At 36.9% G+C, this 20,803-nt stretch overlaps 1 protein-coding gene across 1 annotated transcript in view; it reads left to right on the top strand.

The window, feature by feature from the left end:
- Positions 1–20,803, top strand: part of LOC120629698 (syntaxin-binding protein 5) — a 288,649-nt gene that overhangs the window by 203,119 nt on the left and 64,727 nt on the right. The window contains exons 2-3 of the mRNA XM_039898677.1: positions 1,663–1,760; positions 17,968–18,150. Of these exons, the coding sequence (XP_039754611.1) occupies positions 1,663–1,760; positions 17,968–18,150 (281 nt within the window). The remainder of the gene's footprint in view (positions 1–1,662; positions 1,761–17,967; positions 18,151–20,803) is intronic.

Below are 20,803 nucleotides of genomic sequence, written 5' to 3'. Positions count from 1 at the left end.
AGTATTGGGTATGGATATTATTTTTGTCGATCTTCACGCATACATCTTAATGGGAGGGTTAAATATTGAATAATGGGTGAGACAGCTGAGTCACTTCGATATGCCGAGGCCTGCTAGACGACGTACGGAACTAACTGGTTTTCAAACTAACATCGAGAGCCTCCGCGAGTAGTGCGAGATCTTTGTTGATTGAACATGACGTTAGCTAAACTCCTTGAAGGAATCAGCACTTGTAGAGTCAATCAGCAGGCGAGAGATTGATAGACCCTAAGTTGGAGTTTCTCTTCGTGATCATGTCTGAAATATCAGCACACTTAGTACGAAATGGCGCTCCTCACAAACGTTTTCCTCGCTTCAAATGATCTTAGCATTGGATACTACAACGTCATATTAATGGGACCTAATTTCGCGTTGTTTTAAATTTGTACATTTCGTAGTAAGGATTGTATGTTACAAATAAGTTTTATTTTCGACTTTAAAAAAGTAAGTTCTGTTGTTTTTTTTTTATAATTTAAGCGATTACTGATAAAAAAATTATGTTTCTCTTTTTAGTATATTTATTTCTTTAATATTTATTAAAATATTTAATATTTATTTCTTGCTTTTTAGTTATGTAAGAAAGTCTGGTTTTTTGTCAAAATTTTTTTACTTACTAGACACGGTACATCCTCTTCGTTTGAAAAAGAAATTTGTCTATTTCAATATTCATTTCATCTGTAATCTATTCATTTGCCGACTTACTTAACGATGTTATTAATAAAATTAGTTCATACATTTTTAACTATGGCTTTATTAGTAATGGCTGATTACTTTTATATCGGCAGATTTCGAATTGATAAAATATAAACCCGGTATTTCCGATATATGTGTAGAATTTACGCAAATGTGTTTAAGAGAAAATATAAAACTACCGACACTTGCGAGATTCGCAATCTTGTACTAAGGGAGAGATATTCTTACTTCGTATGTATAAACAATTTTCTACAATAGCGATGATAATATAATGACTAATTAAGATTGGTATTGAGTGGTATTTTATTTAAGTGATCCTGAAATTTCTTTTGCAATAATTGTAAGAGATAATATCACATAATTATTTATAGTTACTACTCATTCTATTTTACCTATACAATGTCTTAAGGAATCTTTTTACAAGGATAATACGATCGATATATAAAGTAACACCAACGCGTATTTTCGCTTTGTGTTCCTTCTAATTAAGCTCGGCTAATTAATGTCGTAGCATCATGTTAAATTACCCATAACTTTTAAAAACTTGTTATAAAATGCAATACGGTTTTGCAAATTAAACTGGTAGTTCCAGAGATAACTGCGTGCTAAAAAACAAACCACCATGCTCATTTCTGCCGCTAAGCTGTATTGCTGCAAAGCTGTGATCTGGTCTGAAGTACGCGGTCGCCGGTGTATTCACTTTCACTTGAGGCTTAACACTTACGGCCTCCCTCAGGTTGATGGACACAGGGCGACAAGTTGCAGGACGCGTTTCTTGCATGCCCTACGAAGTTAGAGAGATTTCACGGACCTAGCAATTGGCCCACCTATACAATAAAAAAAAAAGATTATTCTGGTTTCCCGGATTACCCCATGTTAATTTCTAAGTTATTTAAAAGTGTAATAACGGTTTTTTGTCTGTTGTTGCAGACTTTTCGCCACGGCTTCCCCTTCTCGCCGACGGCGCTGGCCTGGGACCCCATACAGAAGCTACTGGCCATCGGTGACAAGAGCGGCAACCTCAGGATGTATCCTTTTACAATAACATTTCCAACGACCCGTTGTAGCCGTCAGGTAAGCTCGCCTCATGATTTAGAACGCTTAGTATAAGAGGAGCGCGCTCGCAATCGTCGAGGCGTTTTCGAATACCCAAACACTGTAACGACAAAGTGAAGTGACTGTATGTACATCTTTTTAACACTAAAATTCATCGCAAAAATAAATAACAAGAATACAGATTTTGAGACTCCAAGATTTAAAAATTCCCAGATTGCAAATATACAATTCTTATACTAAGCGTACAGATCAGAGTCAATTTCGTTGAAGTCCGGTTTCACTGATACTACTTCAAATGTTAAAGTGAATTGATTAATTTGTGGTCCAGCGACCATATTATTCCAATTTTTTATACTATTTCTTAGTGTTAGTCCAGGTTCAAATGCATTTTCCTAGCAAATATAAATATATCACTTGCTTTACGTAACGGTAAAAGACAACATCAACAGGTTTTAAGAGTTGTTACCAATCTGCACTTGGTTATTCTGGTTGACTTGGGCTTATATCCTTCTTATCAGAAGGGAGACCCGGGTAATGATAGGATGATCTTGATATGCTCTATGGTGATGCGTTTATAATGAGATACGATGTTCGACACTAACCGTTTGGTTAGTACTACCGTCATGCACATTTCTGCCACCAATCAGTATTGATGTTTTTCAATTGAATGGCGTGGTTGCCGGTGTAATAACAGGTTTTAGGCACATAGCCTTGACACCTAAACCTTAGTGTGATGAGCACAGCACGGCACTTTGTAGAAGATGTTGCTTGCATACCCTACGAAATGTTGCTGTGTTTATATACGATGGTTTCCGACTTGGTTATAAGTGGTACATTGTCCTTGGTCCATCAGTCAGAAAAAAATGTGGCATTTAGTTTTAAGTAAATCACAAAGTTGCAGAGTTACAAATAGGCATATAAATATAAGTGAAATACTTATTACTTTGTTGATAAATGTTTATATTATGAGAGATTGCGTGACATCTGATCTCTACATAATCCAACTTAATTTTTTTTATCAGCCGCCCTGCTGTTGCTTACGAGGTTCTCTTATCAAAGCTGTGATGATAGCTCTCCAATAATTTGCCAGACGATTTTTTTGTGTAATTTAAACGATAATTGATGAGTCGAATAGTAAAAAAATGAGATAAACACATCTACTTTGTTTATTGTGTCTGATTAATATCAAGTTATTGTTTGAAATATATTAGGACAAATATATAGTATGGAAACAGCCCCATTAAGCGTTCTCTGTTAGGGTATTGAGTGAATGCTAGGCTTGCTTTAAAACTTAAATAAAAAACAAACTTTATTTTTAATTCACTGACTAACCAACGTCTCTGAGACTCAAATACCTAAAAATATATGGATAAACTTCATTTGATTTAAGAGAATTCAACACACACACAGTGTTTGCTACAAAATTTAAAGATTTTTCCTCTTCGCAAGTATATTTTAAGGAGTTTTTATCAATTTCGGTTAACGATTGACGGATATATCAGTGAAACCACCAACCATGCGAATATAGAACCTCCTGCTATTTTAATGGTCTGTTTATAATAGGTTCCTCAGGCAGGTTATATGCTATTATTTATTATAAACCGGCCAAGAGTGAATCGGGCTCGCGCACGAAAGGTTCCGTGCCATCTATACTTAGAATAAAACTGTAACTGGAAGATTTCTGGCACAGCTGAATTAAAAAAAAATTGATATAGTGATAGTTGATATTCGAGGTTAACATATAGGATACTTTTTATCCCGAAAAACAGTAAGTTTCCTCCGGGAAATGGGATGAAATTTTTTATCAATTTTACTTCATAGCTCCGTTAAATTTGAACCGATTTTAATAATTCTTTTTTTTATTTGAAAGTTTATACTATCAAGCATGTATTTTAATGGAGATCTGATAAATATTGTCGGAGATAAAGGACATAACTCTTCACAAATAACAGCAAGTCGCAAGGCATATGGTACGACGATCAAATGCATGCGGACCTACTAATATTATAAATGCTAAAGAAATTAATTAATATAAATATTAAGTTTGATTATATACCTGCAAATTCATTTTTAAATCATTCAAATTAAACCTATATCGCTTAGAAGTTGCGACGGGTATAGAATAACACGTACGGCGACGACGGGCCGCGAATAACATAGTTTGGAAATAAGACTGGACCTGGTAGGTAGCGCTGCAATTACTTTCTAGGTTTATTTAAGCTATTAAAACGATTTGGTGCAGACGAAGTTGCGCGGGGGTCAGCTTATAAATTTATCTATCAGTTATCTATAAAAACTTTAATTAAATAAATAATTAATTTTACTATTTGTTGTTATACCGGCCATACACCATCTGTGAAAATTTCAACTGTCCAACTAATTCGACTCATGAGATACAGCCTGGTGACAGATTGACAGAAAGACGGACATATGGATGGACCGCCGCGGAGTCTTAGTAATAGGTTCCTATTTTACCCTTTGTGTATGGTTCCCTAAAAAAATACTTATCAGTAATTTTGCATAATTAAAGTCGCGGTGAACTGCTAGTTTCCCAAAGAAATAAATTTATCTATCAGTGTTTTTTTTATAATTCTTACCCCCTAGACACTTCTCAGAGGCGCGCTGAAGTGGGTCATTGAATTAAAATCTCCATCGTCACGATAGATTACAATCCTCTGTGGAAAGCATTGCCGATTAATTAATATGCAGATTTTTGCCGAGTAGGTTATTTGCGTTTTTTTAAGCAATAAAATTTCCCTTGCTTCAACGGTGAAGTAAGAATTCGTGAGGAAACCTGAGTTCTGCAATTATGCTCTCAAAGGTGTGTGGAGTCCATCAATCCGCACTGGGCCAGCGTGGTGGACTACGGCCTTAACCCCTTTTCATTTTGAGACGAGACCCGTGCCCATGATGAAATGAAGAACTAGCCGCGGCTAAATTTCGTCAAGATCAATTCTGTGTGTAAACTTTGCATTGGTAACAAAAAAAATACACATAAAGTTTTACAAAAATAAGTCAAAATGTACACTCTCTCTCACAACTCATGCATGAACACCCTAATTTAAACGTTAGGCATATTCTCAGGTTTCGGAACATACTCTCGGTAAATCACCTGCCTGAAAGCCTCCTTTATTAGTTATTATAACCACGCTTATTTCTGTTAATCGAGACCTGTCTCTAATTATAAACATGTATAACCAGCCTAATTTACGGTGCTCTCGGTAAGGTCTCTACAATGAATTGTTTGATAAACCGTGACGTAATCCTGAAAGCTTCTATTGCGGTTGGAGGCTTTCCACTTACCATAATGAATGTCTCCACTGAATTGAATGAGCCCCAATTGCTTTTGACGCGAGTACTCTGAGCACCAGACAATTTGAACTCTAACGTTATTCAAGTTCAGAATAAACATTACCTGTTCAACTGTTGTAGAGCGGTGTGTCCTAAGTATATGCTTACATCATCTATATCCAAATATATTCATCAGACGTCTCTCTAGTTTAAATAGGAGTAAAAAGCAGGACCAAAGACTGGTGTACAGGGTAAGACTGGTGCAGCTGCTCTGTGGCTAGAGGGCACGAAAAAAAAACTGAAAACCTATGTATTGAAAAAATATGGTACCTTTTGAAAAGCATGGCTTTTCTTTTTCCGTTGTATAAGTATATCATTGCTAGTCAGTTTTTTTGTCTATTTTTTTCCGATTGATTCAATTAATAGCGCCTCAACGCACCACTGGTACTCGATATAGGATGTTTTTTGAAACAACGAGTCAGTTACAGTAATAGATATAATATGTACTCGTATCATAATATGCTATTCATTTATAATGTACGTGCACCCAAAATGGACACTACACCGCAAATATATATCGTTGGTAACATCCTGTCATCCTTTTCATCCTTTGTCGGTGTCACAAGAGAGATATATCGCACTCCAACCCTTTGTGGCCGTGTCGGTGCGGACGGACACACAATTAACGGCCAGGGCTGATATAATACAGCCATTGTGGCCAAGCGCGGCACTGCTAACGCGGACAAACGTATTCTACTCGCATTAAAACATTTGGAAACGTAATAATGTCTAAATTACATTCGTTCTCAATAATAAAACAAACTTTCATCCATTATTTATTTATTCATTTTATTTTCATCAATTAAGAGCGTTTTATGCCAAGATCGATTTCAGAACGTTGAAAATTAAAACGCAAGCATAGTTGTAGTGGTCATTTTCTTTGGTGGGTAAAAGATAACCCTTTATAATCTATTTTTTCCTACTTGTCTTATAATGTACACAATATTTCGTTACTTTATAAAGTCAATATTATTTTGAAATATGTATTTAGAAAATAATAAAAACATAAACCAAATGTCTTGTTTTTTTTATCGCACATGTTTTTTTATAATTTTAACAAATAGTTTACACTAAAGCGTCATGAAAATATTGTCTATATCATATGATATGTAAGACAAAATAGACTTCTCACAGAAATAGGCTCAAGAATAAATGAGTCCAAGGTCGTGGATTCCATTCCCACAACTGGAACATGTTCTTATGAATGGTTTTTCTGTGAGTGGGTGTTTATCTGTGTATTAAAAGGATTTATCTATATTATTTATCAAAATATTCATCAGTCATCTTGGTACCCATAACATAAAGCTACGCTTACTTTAAGGCTAGATGGCGTTGTGTGTACTGCCATAGTATATTTATTAAAATCGTATGATATCAGTAGTCGGAGTCAGTTATTTCGAAATCACAGATATCCACTTTAAGTAGTTATATTTATTAGTACCTATTGTGATAGTCATTTAAACTTCTTCTTCTTCGACTAAACGCTATCCCATTAAGTGGGATTCGTTTTACGGAATATTCTAGCCCACTTTGCTTGCCCAGTCTTGAGCATCCAATTTTTTGAGTCTATTGGCCCTCAGATCATCTATATCTAGCCCCTGTTTTGTAGCAATATAATATATTGGGCGGCCGTGAGTTTTAGCTCCAAGGACTGCAATTTTAGGCATCGATTACCCACGTATCTTTGCGATCTCGGTGCAACCTGGCCGTTCCATCTGTGACGGACTTCCTGCAACTTATCTAGACTATAAGTTTGCCCATTATTCGTGAAATATAATAGCCAAGAGTACTCCTTGCCTAACTTGAATAGTTTAAGATTTGCATTGAATGGACTGCTCACGGAATACCTTTTCGCTTCGTAAACAGTTTTAAAGCAACGAAAAACGTTTACAATTAAAGCGGAAAACAGCCAATTAAGTCATGTTATGTACCTCGCGCTTCGGCGAGATAATTAACTCCGAGTTAGCTCCCGGCGCCGTTGTTCAGAGTTCACCTCTTTGTTTAGAGTTTAACTCTCTGTGTGATGAGCCAATTACAAATTGCTCTTTAGGTCTTTAGTTGATTTGCCTTTGGCACAATGAATTAGGCAGAACCTGGCGAGGGCGGGGATCCCTGGGTTTAATTCCTGGTACGAAATATATGTTTTAAGCGTAATGCTCTATTTTTTGGTATTACCGTTGTCATATAATTTCACACGATAGTCGATAGTTTTTTATTCGGTTTTGTATTTATTCTTAACTGAGATTTAAGATTCTATCCAGAAATTCTTAGTACCAGCCCGGAGTTTGGCAATTGGCGGTGATCCAACCCCGTGCCTCGGAGAGCACGTTGAGCGTTCGTTCATACACTTGGTCACTATTATATCTCCCGCGTATATAGTGAGAAATAAAAGTAATTCTTACAAAGTAAGTAAATTGACTATTTTCCAACTGATTTCACAAGATTACCAAAATAAAAGGCTCCAAATAAAGATGTTAACTTACTGGCATTTCTGCGGCATAACCTATTAGGCTGGCCTGGCTCGGTTCCAAAATGGCCGCTCCAGTGGCACGGCACTAATAAAATACCAGTTGAACCTACATTTAATATCCGTTTCCGCATTACCGCCCGAAATCGGAGGAAGTTTTTTTTTTTTTATGTGCAACCTATCAGCGCTTTTTGACATTTTGCAACTTGACGAACAGTTATTTGATTATAGTCGGTTCCCAGTAATATACCAAATACAAACTAAAAAGCAAAAAATTAAACACTTTAAAGTCTAAAGTAATGTAAAATGTAATAACCTTGCTACCATCTTTGCTACTGTAAAATAGCGAGTGGAACACAAAGTTAATAGTAATGTTTTGTGCAATGGAAACTAGGATTGATCTATGATCCAATCTGAATCGGCAAAGATTTCACTTTTGGTACCACCATATTTCTATTGGACTCTAGTTACTGCAACCGTAACGTCCTTTCAGGTAAAGCCGTTTATGATTACGACAGTCCATTCTGCTACTTTAACGGTAAAATCATTTGATTGGAATCACGAATTCAATCAGAGTTTCTGAATTTCAATATTACTGTTCGTCACAAGTCTAAATGAGCTTTCGAGCACCTGAAAGCCCTTTGAAGCCAGTTATTACTGTGGAATGCTCAAAGGAGTTATGTTACGAACAAACGTCCCCGAGTCGTCATATTTCCTTTCAAATCGAATACATCGATATTAAAAAATACTGTTTATTACAAATGATGAAAAAATTGCCTCGGAAATAATCGCTTTAACTAGATGGGTCTGAGTTGCAGGAGGGGTCTATTGAGTGCTGAGGTTGAAAGAATTTAATCTATGAAGTTCTTCACAGCGAAAAAAAAAACTTAAATTACTCTTGCTCGAACTTCTGTTAAAAAGGTTATCACTTTAACACGATTCAGTAAAATTTTCTCGATAGAAAAATATCGAACCTCTAACGAAAATTGGATATAATATGAAAGATACTACATATAATTTAGACATTGTTAAGTTAATTCGTTATTTTTTAAATTACTTATTTTTTAAGCACTTAGCAAGTACCTAATACTGATATAATAACCCAAGTATAAAATTTTTTTTATATTTCTAAACGAGTAAAAAATAGTTTTAATGTATCCCATAAATAACTCTATATTCGTAGTATTAACGTTTGAATTTTCGTTCATAGTCGCTACACCATTATAAATTTCCCTAAGTATTCCTCTTACAGTTTAGTAAACAAATTATTTGTAAAAGTAATTTCCATTTAATTTGAAAATTTACTCATTTCCAAATAATAAAATATTTTTAATAAATATAAATTGCAGTAGATTCCAACCCCCGCTAAGTATATTAAATGGAAATATTAAAAGCAAGTGTAATGAATCAAGACTACGCTCGGCCAGGCGAACTAATTACCCGGGAAGAAACAAGTTTTATAAAAAAGTATGCATACTTCAAAAGAATCATTCCTTTCGACATTTTCGAAGGTTATTTTCGCAAAAGAGACTCTCGCGTCTCTTAAAATGTTTTTTTCCCACTTTTAACATTTAATTTATATTTCACTAGCATTTCCCCATGTTGTTTTCGTCCGCGTTTATTAAGGTTTTTATAAATCTCATGGGAATCGTGGGTTATACACGGATAAATAAGCAGCCTAGGTTACTCTCCGTCCTTTCAACCAGCTCTAGGCCCAAAATGTAATTGATTTGTTGCTTAGTTGGGGCGTGAAGGAAAGACGAACAAACAAACACACTTTTATAATCATACATTTGTAAAGATTAGGATTGTAACTCTGTTTTTTTAATTAATGCCTGCTATATCTTCCTGATGTCATCTACTAGAGTCATCTTTTGAAGACTACTGGAGGCTCTCGTGGACGCGAATGCGGTAAACATCAGCATCCGGCTTTATTGGAGTTGCATATATGCATTTCTCTTATCAGCACACTGCGATTTCATTAATGCAATGGAATGTTTAAAGAAATTAAAAAAGATAATACTTTATTGCTGTGTTTATTGTTTACACTCGGCCGGAGCTCGCTACAATGTAAGGCGCGGGTCACAGGTCGCCTGTGAACAATATTAAGGCATTTTTATCAAACTATTTACTGGCAAAGTACTTGTGGACTTGTTGATGGGCAAGTTTAATATCACTTCGACTTTTCAACCGAGATGGTTATTATTAAGACGTGATTTGTTTTTAAATGTTTGGTCATTTACTTCAGACCTCCAGCGAATCTTAACTTATTGTAATACCAATATAAAAACTATTTATTTAAATTAGGCCTAACTTATAGATTCTTTTGTAAAGTATCAAGTTTTAATTTAAAAAACCTGCAGCAATATGCTGGGTCGCAACCATTTTGTTTCTGACATATGGCTGCAATTTGTTGCTGAAGTTTTAACTGAGTATAATTCCAATAATTATTTTTATTTGTATTTTTTTCCTTTTGTGTCGCAAAACAAATAAGTGTGTTTTCTTCCTAAAATCAAGTCTGTCTGGTTGTTGTGCCTAGCACCGATGAGGAATCTCGATTCTACTGAGCCAGAAATAAACCTTTAAATATTATAATTCAATCTACAAGTGTGCAGATGAGAGTAGAAGTGGAAAAGTATTGTCCGTATATAGTGTGCAAAAGCATAAAAATATTATGCTTTTGAAATTGACGCGAGAAACAGCGAGGTATTACTTAGTAATATTTATTTAGAAGTTAGCTGTAAGAGTTTTTTTTAAGAAACTTTATTTTACATGTTAAGGATGCGATAGATTTACATTGAACGTTTCTAGTGTGCCTGTATTACGTAACTTGATCCATTTTTAAGACTCGTGGCGACTTTAACTAAAGATCTGGAATCAGTCAGGTTATTGTTGTCGATGTGTGTCGGTCGTTTCCAATCAATTGGGCATCACTTACCCCGTTACAAAGGGCAAGTTGGGCCAATATAATAAAAAGGGAAAACGAGCAGAGAAACCTGAATTCGCCAGTCAGAGCCCAATTTAGGCGGGATGTAAGCAAGGCCTCGCGAGATGGGATGGATTTTCAGATTGCTAGCCAAATATTGGGTAGACGCGCGTTTTATACCTTGTATACGTTTATTTTAGGGTCTGCTGGGAATTGAAAGACGTTCAAATAATAGAGGTTCGCGAAGAAATTAAATCAAGGGTGTATGGAAATAACTCCCTGGTTGATCTTACGTTTTGTATGATCAAGTTTGTATAGCGAAATCCTGGATTCGAGTTCCAAGTTATGCGAAGAATTGCTACGTCTTGAGTTTTTCCGGTGAAGATACTCATTATTAATAATCAATAATAATAGCTCAATAAAAATTCAGTATCGCTGAGCCTTAAATTTGGGGTTTGCTGTCCGCTGAGGAGTTTTGTTCTCTGTCTCCAACCACATTCAGATTTACACAAAGTTTGGGCAAAATAAACACGTATTATAACCTCTATAGTACAAAAAAAATATTTAAATCGGTTATAATTTGTCGGAGTTATGGTGTAAAATCGTCAAACACTCATCCCCTCTCCCAAAGGTACCGAGCTTAATGTCGGTATAAAAAGTATCCTATATTACTTCTAACACTTCCAAGAATATGTGTACAAAGTTTCATGAGGATCGGTTAAGTAGTTTTTGCGTGAAAGCGTAACAAACAAACTTACATTGACATTTATAATAAGGATAAGGATAAGGATAACTTTGCTACACAAAATTTGGAAAAAATTTGTGTAGCCCTGTGTATAAGTTTAGTCATTTGTGGAAAATGATGTGGGTCTTGTGCCATACCCTATTATACCTATACCTATAGTGCTACTTTAATTTTAGCTAAGTCTATTTTGTTATTTTTGTGCATGGCTGTCTGTTGTCCCTAATAAATAAAATAAAATGTACAAGTAGGTGGAACAACTCCAACATCCTGCCCGGGCATGCAAACATAGATTTAAAAACATGAAACAATGCGTTGCCCGTAATCTTTCTAAATAGCTCCGTCCACCGCGCATGTTTTCATAACGTTGGCAGCCCTGGGGACTATTAAAGAGACAACCTAAATGAGCACTGGAACATGAAACTTTCAACAAACACTTGTTATTGTGAACCGGAGATTTCCTTTTTGTTCGTTCTTTAACCGCAATAAAGCTGGATGAACTCCAAATTTTCTCATTAGGGGCGGCTTTTTATCTGGCTAACCGTGCACCGGTCACCAAGGAGAAATGTTTAACGGTATGACAGATAGGACAAAACCCAAAGATGCGTTTGGCTTCATATGAACAACGTCCACTATCCATTGCTAAACCTAGACGCTAGCTTTTCTTAACATTTTATTTTGTACTTTGAAGATAAGCTTTACTGGTATCTTACCTGATCATTAGTTTCCATGTAAGATGAAAACTTGTTAATCTAGAGTAGTTAAGGCATTCTTGTTCATGTATTGTTCTTGTGTCCAGATGCTACACTGTTTTAGCAAAATTAATAATAAAAATTACAATGTTATTTATTTGTTTTGTTATTATAAGTTCACTTCAATGGATACCAATTTATATGTCAACTTCAATAAGAGTAATTATAAAATTAAAAAAAAAATCAAAATAGGCTTACGCCTCGTCAAAAGAGATCATTCATAATATAATTATAAATGCGAAAGTGTGTTTGGCTGAGCCATGATATGGAGAAACCTTTGCTTTGTGATAGCTTGTGCCCTGCAAACAGACGTAGGATTCTTTTTAGGCCGGGAAAATAACATTTCATGCGAGGTTTTTTAAAATTCAAAACAAAAGCTAACAAAGTCGCTGCCAATAGCTAGTAATAAAATATGGGTCGTTTGTATTGTAGTTACAGCTGATATTGCCGCCAAGGTCGGAGCTGAATTTAGAAATTGTCGTTTATCAAACTTTATGTTACAAACTTTCGATAAAAGCCACAACGCGGTCCGTAACTTAAAAAAGCATTCTCAATATCTGCTCTACCCTTTAAATATCTTTGGCACAAGCAACCCCTTTGGATTAGCGCTGGCAATCAGCCGGTTACTCTGGTACACAGGCGTACGGATATAAAAGTTAACGTCTGTTCGATACGAATGTTTTGTCTGCCTCCCCGGCGCAGTAGCGAGTGTTGAGGTCTTATAAGTGGGCGGTCCCGGGTTCGCCAAGTGATTTGGCGTTCCGGTACGATGTCGCATATAAATAAAGCGGTATGGGTGTAATAAAACTTTCATATCTCATACAGGTTAGCCCGCTACAATCTCAAACTACATCAACATTTACCATTAAATGTTAAGCTTGCAGTCAAGGGCTAGATAAATAAAACACATAAAAAATATATTTATTATTACAATTACCGACAGGGACAATCTGGGAATTTATGATTTCTGAATTTGCTGGAGTCTAGTCTGATTCGGCATCGGCTGTGGTAAGTTTCCACCCTTCCGACAAAGACGAGCCGCTAAGCGTTCCGGTACAATGTCGCGGTTTTTTCTTATACCACTAGAAATTAGCCCTTGACTGCAACCTCACCTGCTGGTAAGCGATAATGCGGCCTAAGATGGAGCGCACTTCCCTAGGAGATGCCTATTCACTCTTGATTTGACGGAACCCAAATTTATTTTGAAAATTAAGCTCAAATGCTATACTCCGCGAAAAGCAGGAGAATCTGTATGGTGTAAATTATAATTTCTTGAATCCCTATACTAAGCACCAAACAGATGGCAACGTACCCTCTTCGCACGTTTCGCTCCGAAAATACAGCATTCTCAGGAGATGTTGAATTCACAATGAATAATCTCATTCTGTTACATTCTGCAATGTAACGCCTGCTTCATTCCAATATTTGGAACCCAAATTATAGGTAGCCGGAAGGGCATTCCAGATCTTATTGGTGCGTATTAGGAACGAGGAAGCAAAACCTAGTCCATGGAACATCAACAACGTAACGGTGCAGATCCTTATGCCTTGCAGATCGATGGTAGAAAGGTGAAGAAGGAACGAAATGAAATAGTTCCTGGGCACTCTCTCCGAAATATATATTGTAGAATACCAAAAGACAGGCAACTTTGCGACGGTGTTCCAAACTTTGGAGTCTATTGGCTAGAGTAAAGTGATCCGTACATAATAGTCCAGTAGTCCAGTAGTATAGTATAGTTATGTCCAGTAGTGGACGTCCGGATGACTGTGAACGACTTCTGTCTACTAGTAAAGTGCCAATGTGTCACAATATAACGTTGCCCGATCATTAAAAAGGCGTCATAATTTTCGGCCATAAAGCGCGATAGTAATGTTGCGTTTAGCACCCGTTTAACTATTAATGAATAGTAAGCCATTCATAATGTAACCCATTTGAATTCTAAATGACCCTTTTACTGTATGTAATATAATATCAGCCCATTTAAATTACGAATTGCCCTTTTATTATGGCAAGGGTCCTATGTGGAAATCGATAGGCCGTATATGTCTTCATTCATTACTCTAACAGCATTTGAAGAGGGTTTCAATAGTCTACCAAATACCATATTTAGTATTTCTTTCATACATGTATTACTAGCGTCCCGCCCCAGCTTCGCACGGGTGCAATACTAACTAATATGGGGCAGTTTAGAAAAGAAAATATTAATTTTATTGATATGCTTAAAATGGCAATTTTGGCTTAAATGTTAAAGTCAAAGTCAAAGTCAAAAATATCTTTATTCAAGTAGGCCCACAGGTGGCACTTTTGATGCGTACATAAGAACAACACGGTAGTGAGATGATGGCGATAACCACATTCGTAAACTTAAAACTAAAGCTACGAGGGTTCCAAACGCGTCCTGGTCTAATAAGAAGCCCACAACAAACTTAGCCGAGTGTTTTTTTTTTGTTATCACCATCTCACAATGTCATTTTAAATTATTAGAAGAGCAACCTGGTTAGAGCAATAATTTACACCCAAGCTTTTTTATCGTTTACGTAGTCCTTTATACACAACGTATCTAATGTGTGTGATTGGTTAAGGAATAATACTGTATTGCTTAAAAAAAGCTATGTAAATAACCCAATTTTATTCATGTAGTACCCAATCCGTAAGAAATCAAAATGTTCACTTTGTCTTAGGAGATAAATAAATACCATCGCGAACAATAATTTTGATCTAATATTTAAAAGTCTTCCCATTACTGAGCAGGATAAGTAGGTATGCTATTATTATAACAAAAATACGATCTCAGAACTATCCTAAACATAGCACGGAATCAAAAGACAAGAGTCAAAATTATCTTTAATCATTAGGTCCATAGTGGCACTTATAATGCGTACATTATCTACATGAAAAATTTATAAATGGTAGAGAAGATGGCGTAATAGTATAATAGAATAACCACATACGTAAATTTTAAACTAGAGCTACGAGGGTTCCAAACGCGCCCTGCTCTAAGAATAAGCCCACAACAAACTTAGTTGGCTTATTCCAACCTTCAATATACATGTTAATATAATCCCGGGTGGAGGGAAACGATTTTTACCAATTCGATTACCGAGCGGCCGATCTTGAAGTAAACAGCATCCGGAACAATAAACAAACAGCTCTCAGGCTAATGAGCGGTCCGCAGCGGCACGTAGCCCAAAACGGTGTTGTCCAAAATACCAACCACGTCATTAAGTAGCACGCTCAGCGGAAGACAGCGCTTAAAAAAAACTTTTACTCCACTACAAGTTTGGTCCTTGCCTGCAATCTCACCTGATGATAAGCGTTGGTGAAGTCTAAGATGGTAACTGGCCAACCTGTTAGGAATATAGTAGTTTTTCCCCTAATCGGTCGGCAGAGGACCGTTAAATGTTATTGGTGAAATTAAGAAAAGAAATAGTTTGTGTTTCAAGCGCTTCTTTAATATATTAAGAGGTTATTTTTGTTAATCCTTCTAATCTAAGTGCAAAAAAGCAATTTGCATCGCTTTTATCTTAGCAAAAAACATTACTAGTATAATTTCAAAAATTAACATTCTTCAATCAGGTGTATGTATGCTTTTCCTCAGTAGAATCTGTTCTGTAACCGAAGGTAGAGTCACTGTAAACATATTTGGAATTGGAAAAGACTAATACCAACGCTTAATTAATTTTGTACCTCTTATTTATTTGGACCCTATGGTCCAGGACGTATTAGCAGCTACCCCTCTAGGTGCGCGTTGCTTTTCGGAGCTCGCTTTGCATTTCAAAAGCAATTTCCATCAAAGGCGAGTACGAACGATTCTACGCGGACAAACAAACATGGTTCTCTGTACATCCCTAACTAAATACTCACGTTTCAGAGCACGTTGTAATTAGATTGAAATACAGTTAGTGCTTGCATTTCTCTGAATATTCCTCTTAAATCTCATACTACCCTAGTAATAGAACGGCTTTCTGTACAACCAGCAGTGGAAATTGCAAATTAACAATGTTGTAGATTCATTTTATATATTTTACTACCGGTCCCTTCGTCCGCGGGACGTACGGACGGGACTTCGTCCGCGTATAAGTCAACCTTAAAAGATATACATATGCTATCCCGGACTTTTTATTAGAACTTTTAAAGGACAATCACGTAATTCAAGTATCACAAGTAATTCTTATGTACGCATCAAAAGTGCCACCTGTGGGCCTACTTGAATAAAGATATTTTTGACTTTGACTTTGACTTTGACAAAACATTGTCGTACATGATTTAATTGAAAGTAACCGTTTACCCAGCGCAGAAAGTATTGAAGTTGGGATAATGTATACCCAAATAGAATACCTGGACAAAGCAGTGGGCAGAACCAGTTCACCATACCCATGAAATTCTAATGGGAATGGGATAGCCAAAGAACTGCCACGCTTAGGTTACCATCAGAAAACCATCAAATCTACCCAATAATACCAACATCTAATTATAATCGTTTTCTGACAGGATCAGGAGTCAGGATTTCACTATCTTATTTCATCACACACATGGAGGGTGTTAGTTTTCTTGCCATTTTCTAAAAGGGGCGGCTAACCTTCGGTTAATGTAAACTCCGGTTACCCATTCGCTATCGAATTTGTTAATATTAGAGAAATCGACTAAAGTTAATATTGGAATTTTAAATTAACATTCCTGCCTTATTCGCTATACATAATAATTATGTAAATTAACAACAATCTCATTTAGCAAATTGAAAAATTGAATAATCATATCAAATTAGTGTATTGTCTTCGGTCCTCGATATATCTACAAACTTTGAACGAAATTGTGAATTGAGTCAAAATCAAGTCCAAAGGAGCCGGTTACAAACATCCAAGTGAAGCTAATATAAAGCGTGTAATAAGAAAAAAAGGAAATAATCTTCACAAAATAGGAAATCTAATTAAGATTCATTTCCATTTAACGTTATTACATTTCCCTGCGGGGTGCGCTCGGGATGTAGACTCGGGCGACTTGTAACAAACAAACAAATACAAATCTCGACAGGACGTGCGGGATGCTGCGAGCATCTCAGCGTCTGTGCACATTAAAGTAATGGATGTGCAACAAACGCTCTCAGCCGCTACGTTGAACAGTCTGCGACATCTTCGCTGTCCGTCTGTGCAATACAAATTAATGTATTACATGTTTGCCGTTTGTTGCTGAACCCTTTAGACTTATGCACTACTTCAAAATGAGCTTTAGCCTTAACGTATAGTTTTATAACGTCTATTAAGTTTTTTATAGTGAAAAAATATATCTTAGTACTTTGTACGCGTTAATTAATGGTTTTGTTATAAATCGGGAATCGTTAATTATCCTGAAAGAAAAGGTAGCTTAATTGGTTGCTTAGTTAGTGCGTGAAGAAAGGACCAACCAATAAAACACTAACACACAAAAATAATATTAGTAAACATTGAATATATTATGACTAAATATATCCGCTATATATGTGATATATAATCCGCTGCACTCTAAGTTAAGTTTTCTCGACGGTAACTAATTTTCCCAAATTTTCAGTAAGGTTTTTAAAAATTAATTAAAATTTGTAATATAACATCAAAAACTATATATGTACATTAAAGGTTAAAAACTGGTTATTTTAATAAAATTTCATATTTTTTATGCAACTAAAAATTTCACTTGATGCTAAATGGAAACCGTCTTCTTAACAAAGGCAACACTTCGCAAGGAACATGAACCTGAGGTGTAGGTTTTAAGCCGAATGTGCCTGTAATTACACGGGCTCATAAGGGATAACCTTCACACCGGAACACAGCAATACTGCTTGACGGTAGTACTTCCCCGATTGAGCTTTGTTACAAACAGTTTTACTATCTACAAAAAAATCACTTGAAGTACTAGTTAGAACCCATAATGAAGTGGTAGCCGATAACGTTCCTGAACGCAGCCGCAGACTAGGTGGCCCCGGGGTGGACGCGCACGTGCGCCACGAGTCGGGCGAGGCGGTGCTGCACGCCAAGTTCCTTATCAACGAGGGCGCGCTGGTCACGGCCACCGCGGACGACCTGCTCAACCTCTGGACCTTCCGCCAGAAGCTGCCACAGAGAGTGCAGTCCCTAAAATTTCAAAGAGAACGGTGAGTTACCTTTTACGAGACTTTAAAATTTTAACAGACTTTTTTGATTTTTAATCATCATCAGTCGAGCAGTGGTCGTCAATCGCTTGACGACCACTGCTCGACTGGGTATTGACGACTTGGGTATTTCGAAGGTTCCAAAATCCATGGGCATGGCATGCGCAGCTTGTTTTCAGCGGCTCCCAGCGTCTCGTTCATGTCTTTTAGTCCACCACTTAGTTTCCTGAACTTTTTTTTAAAGTTTCACCTTAAATATGAAGATTATCAATTCTAAGTGCATTGTTTCGGCGATCTTTGACCATAATTATCATTAGCATATTAACCCATATCTGCCCTCTACAGGGGACCGATCCAATGAGAAGGCTTTTTTCCATAGTCCACCACGGAACGCTAAATCGCTTGGCAACACGTCTATCTCGGTAGTATAGAAAGAAGCCACGGTCTAAGAGCCTCCCACCAGACTAGAGAAAATTCGGATATTATAATTTCCCAAATTGCCCCTGCTGGAGATACAACCCGGGACCTCCCACTCATGCGCAGTGCTCTCTACTGGGCTATAGAGTTACTGTAATCGGTTTTGCACTTCTTTTCAAACTACCTTTGTAAAGTAGTTGCAAAGTACAAAACTAGTTTTTAATTATTGAAAAGAATATTTAAAATTTATATCTACCTGTGCAAAGCCAAGGCGGGTTGCCGGTCTGTTGTATAGGTAACCAATTAAATAGAATGAAAAAAAATACGTAATTTATTTTTAAAATGAGATGGAAAATTGACTCGTTGTTTGTCCTAATAACCCTTTTATGTGTCACACCTAGTATCTCGTTGGTTGCGCGGTCCTTCCCGCGGACCCTGCTTTTATTTGAGTTGGAATTGCTGGACTGGAAATGATCCCGAAACAATTGAGTCTTTGTTTCGCTTTGGCAGAATAACTGTGCCGGACTTCATTGTTCGCGGGCTTACATTAACGGATACCAACTTCCAATAACGTTCCAAACGGGCTAACAATAATTAAAAATCATATAAATCTATTACCGGTCCACTGCAGGACACGAGTCTGTGGTCTTATAAGTGAGAGGTCCCGGGTTACAACCCCGACGGAGGCAATGTAGATATTTCTGCATATAGCTGACTTGGTCAGATGTGAGGCTTTTGAACCTCTTATTACCCTTCCGACAGAGACGGTAGGGTGATAACCAGTCACGGTTTAGCGTTTCCGTACAATGTCGCGTAAAAACCGATTAAGTGTTATTTCGACTCCTTAAAGGTTTGCCCGCTAACATCTTCGGCTGCATCTTCACTTACCATCAGGTGAGATTGCAGTCCAGGGCTAACTCATAGTGGAATAAGAAAACAAATAGTGAGACCAACCTGATCCTAACATAAAAGCCATGGCTTTGGTACTTTATCAGACCATTACATCTATTTCTGTGACCGATGATAATTACTCATCAGGGTGAAAGAAGTTGACACAATCTGCATATCTTACTAGCTAAAGATCACTAACAAAACATTGTGTTTTCATTCGATCACATGAACCGAAAGCTATTACTTTCGTTAACTATAACAGCGGAATTAACGTAAACTAATAGAATTGTAATTTAAGTGGCGCAACAAAGTTTGCATTGCTACTTAAACGGTCCAAAATTGGAAAAGCTCCGATACACTAATATAATCACAGTATCTACGCGTACCATACTAAATGCAAACATTTCCATTCAAAAGCGCAAACTGAAAATTAATCCCTCCAAAGTGAAATTAAAAATTGACCGATGTTTAATTTTCGCTTCACAACATAAAAGCTTCGATTACGTGCATTTAAAAGGGCGTACGTAGCTCGTATCGAACTATTGAAAAATATGCTTGCGTGCGACATGAATGATGTACAATTAGTGCTCGGAGCGTTGCAAAGCCACTTTGGATGGCGAGTGAATTGAAATATACCACATTGTGCGCTGAATAGTCAGCAATTTCAGGTAGAGATGAGGGCCATTCATGTCGACAAATCTTTTTAATACAGCCCCAGTAATTGCTCTTTGGAAACCCCTCAATACCACGTCTGTATCGGCGGACTTGTGTATGAATAAGCAATCGGGGCTCGCTTGTGTCTCCACTAATAGGATTTCTACCGACGTTTATGAATTCTTCTTCTTTATAAAACCACTCCTAAAGCTTTTACGTGATTCTCCCACCAGAGTTGTTTGCAGTAAATCGCTACAAGATTAGATTTGTAGTATGGCTTTAATATAACTGCGATACACCTAACCTGTTAACCTTCTTGGACCGCATCAGCACGCATCGATTGCAGTCAAGGGCTAACTTCCAGCCAATTGGCTACAGTTGTTCAAGTTCATAAAATAAAAAGGTATAGTCCCTTTAAACGAAAATGGGCCAGCGTGGCTGCAACCGTGTAGTCCCGCCGCACGGCAACTGTAACTGCGCCACAGATTGAATAGCTCGCAGCATCCCCGTTACCTTTTACGATATTTATTTTGCATGTGCGCTGTTTGCTCGCAGTCCTGCTGAATTTCAGAACACGCGGAATTTCCCCCGTAGAATTCTCGCGCAATATTTGACTTTAACCCAGTTTTACGCCCGTCACAAGAAAAAGCTACTTCGTTCCCTTTGTGGTTTTGATTTTCGTTTTTGTGGGGAA

The sequence above is a fragment of the Pararge aegeria genome, chromosome 15 (genome assembly GCF_905163445.1).
Source record: "Pararge aegeria chromosome 15, ilParAegt1.1, whole genome shotgun sequence".
Classification (NCBI taxonomy): domain Eukaryota; kingdom Metazoa; phylum Arthropoda; class Insecta; order Lepidoptera; family Nymphalidae; genus Pararge; species Pararge aegeria.
This window is presented reverse-complemented; position numbering and strand designations above follow the sequence as displayed.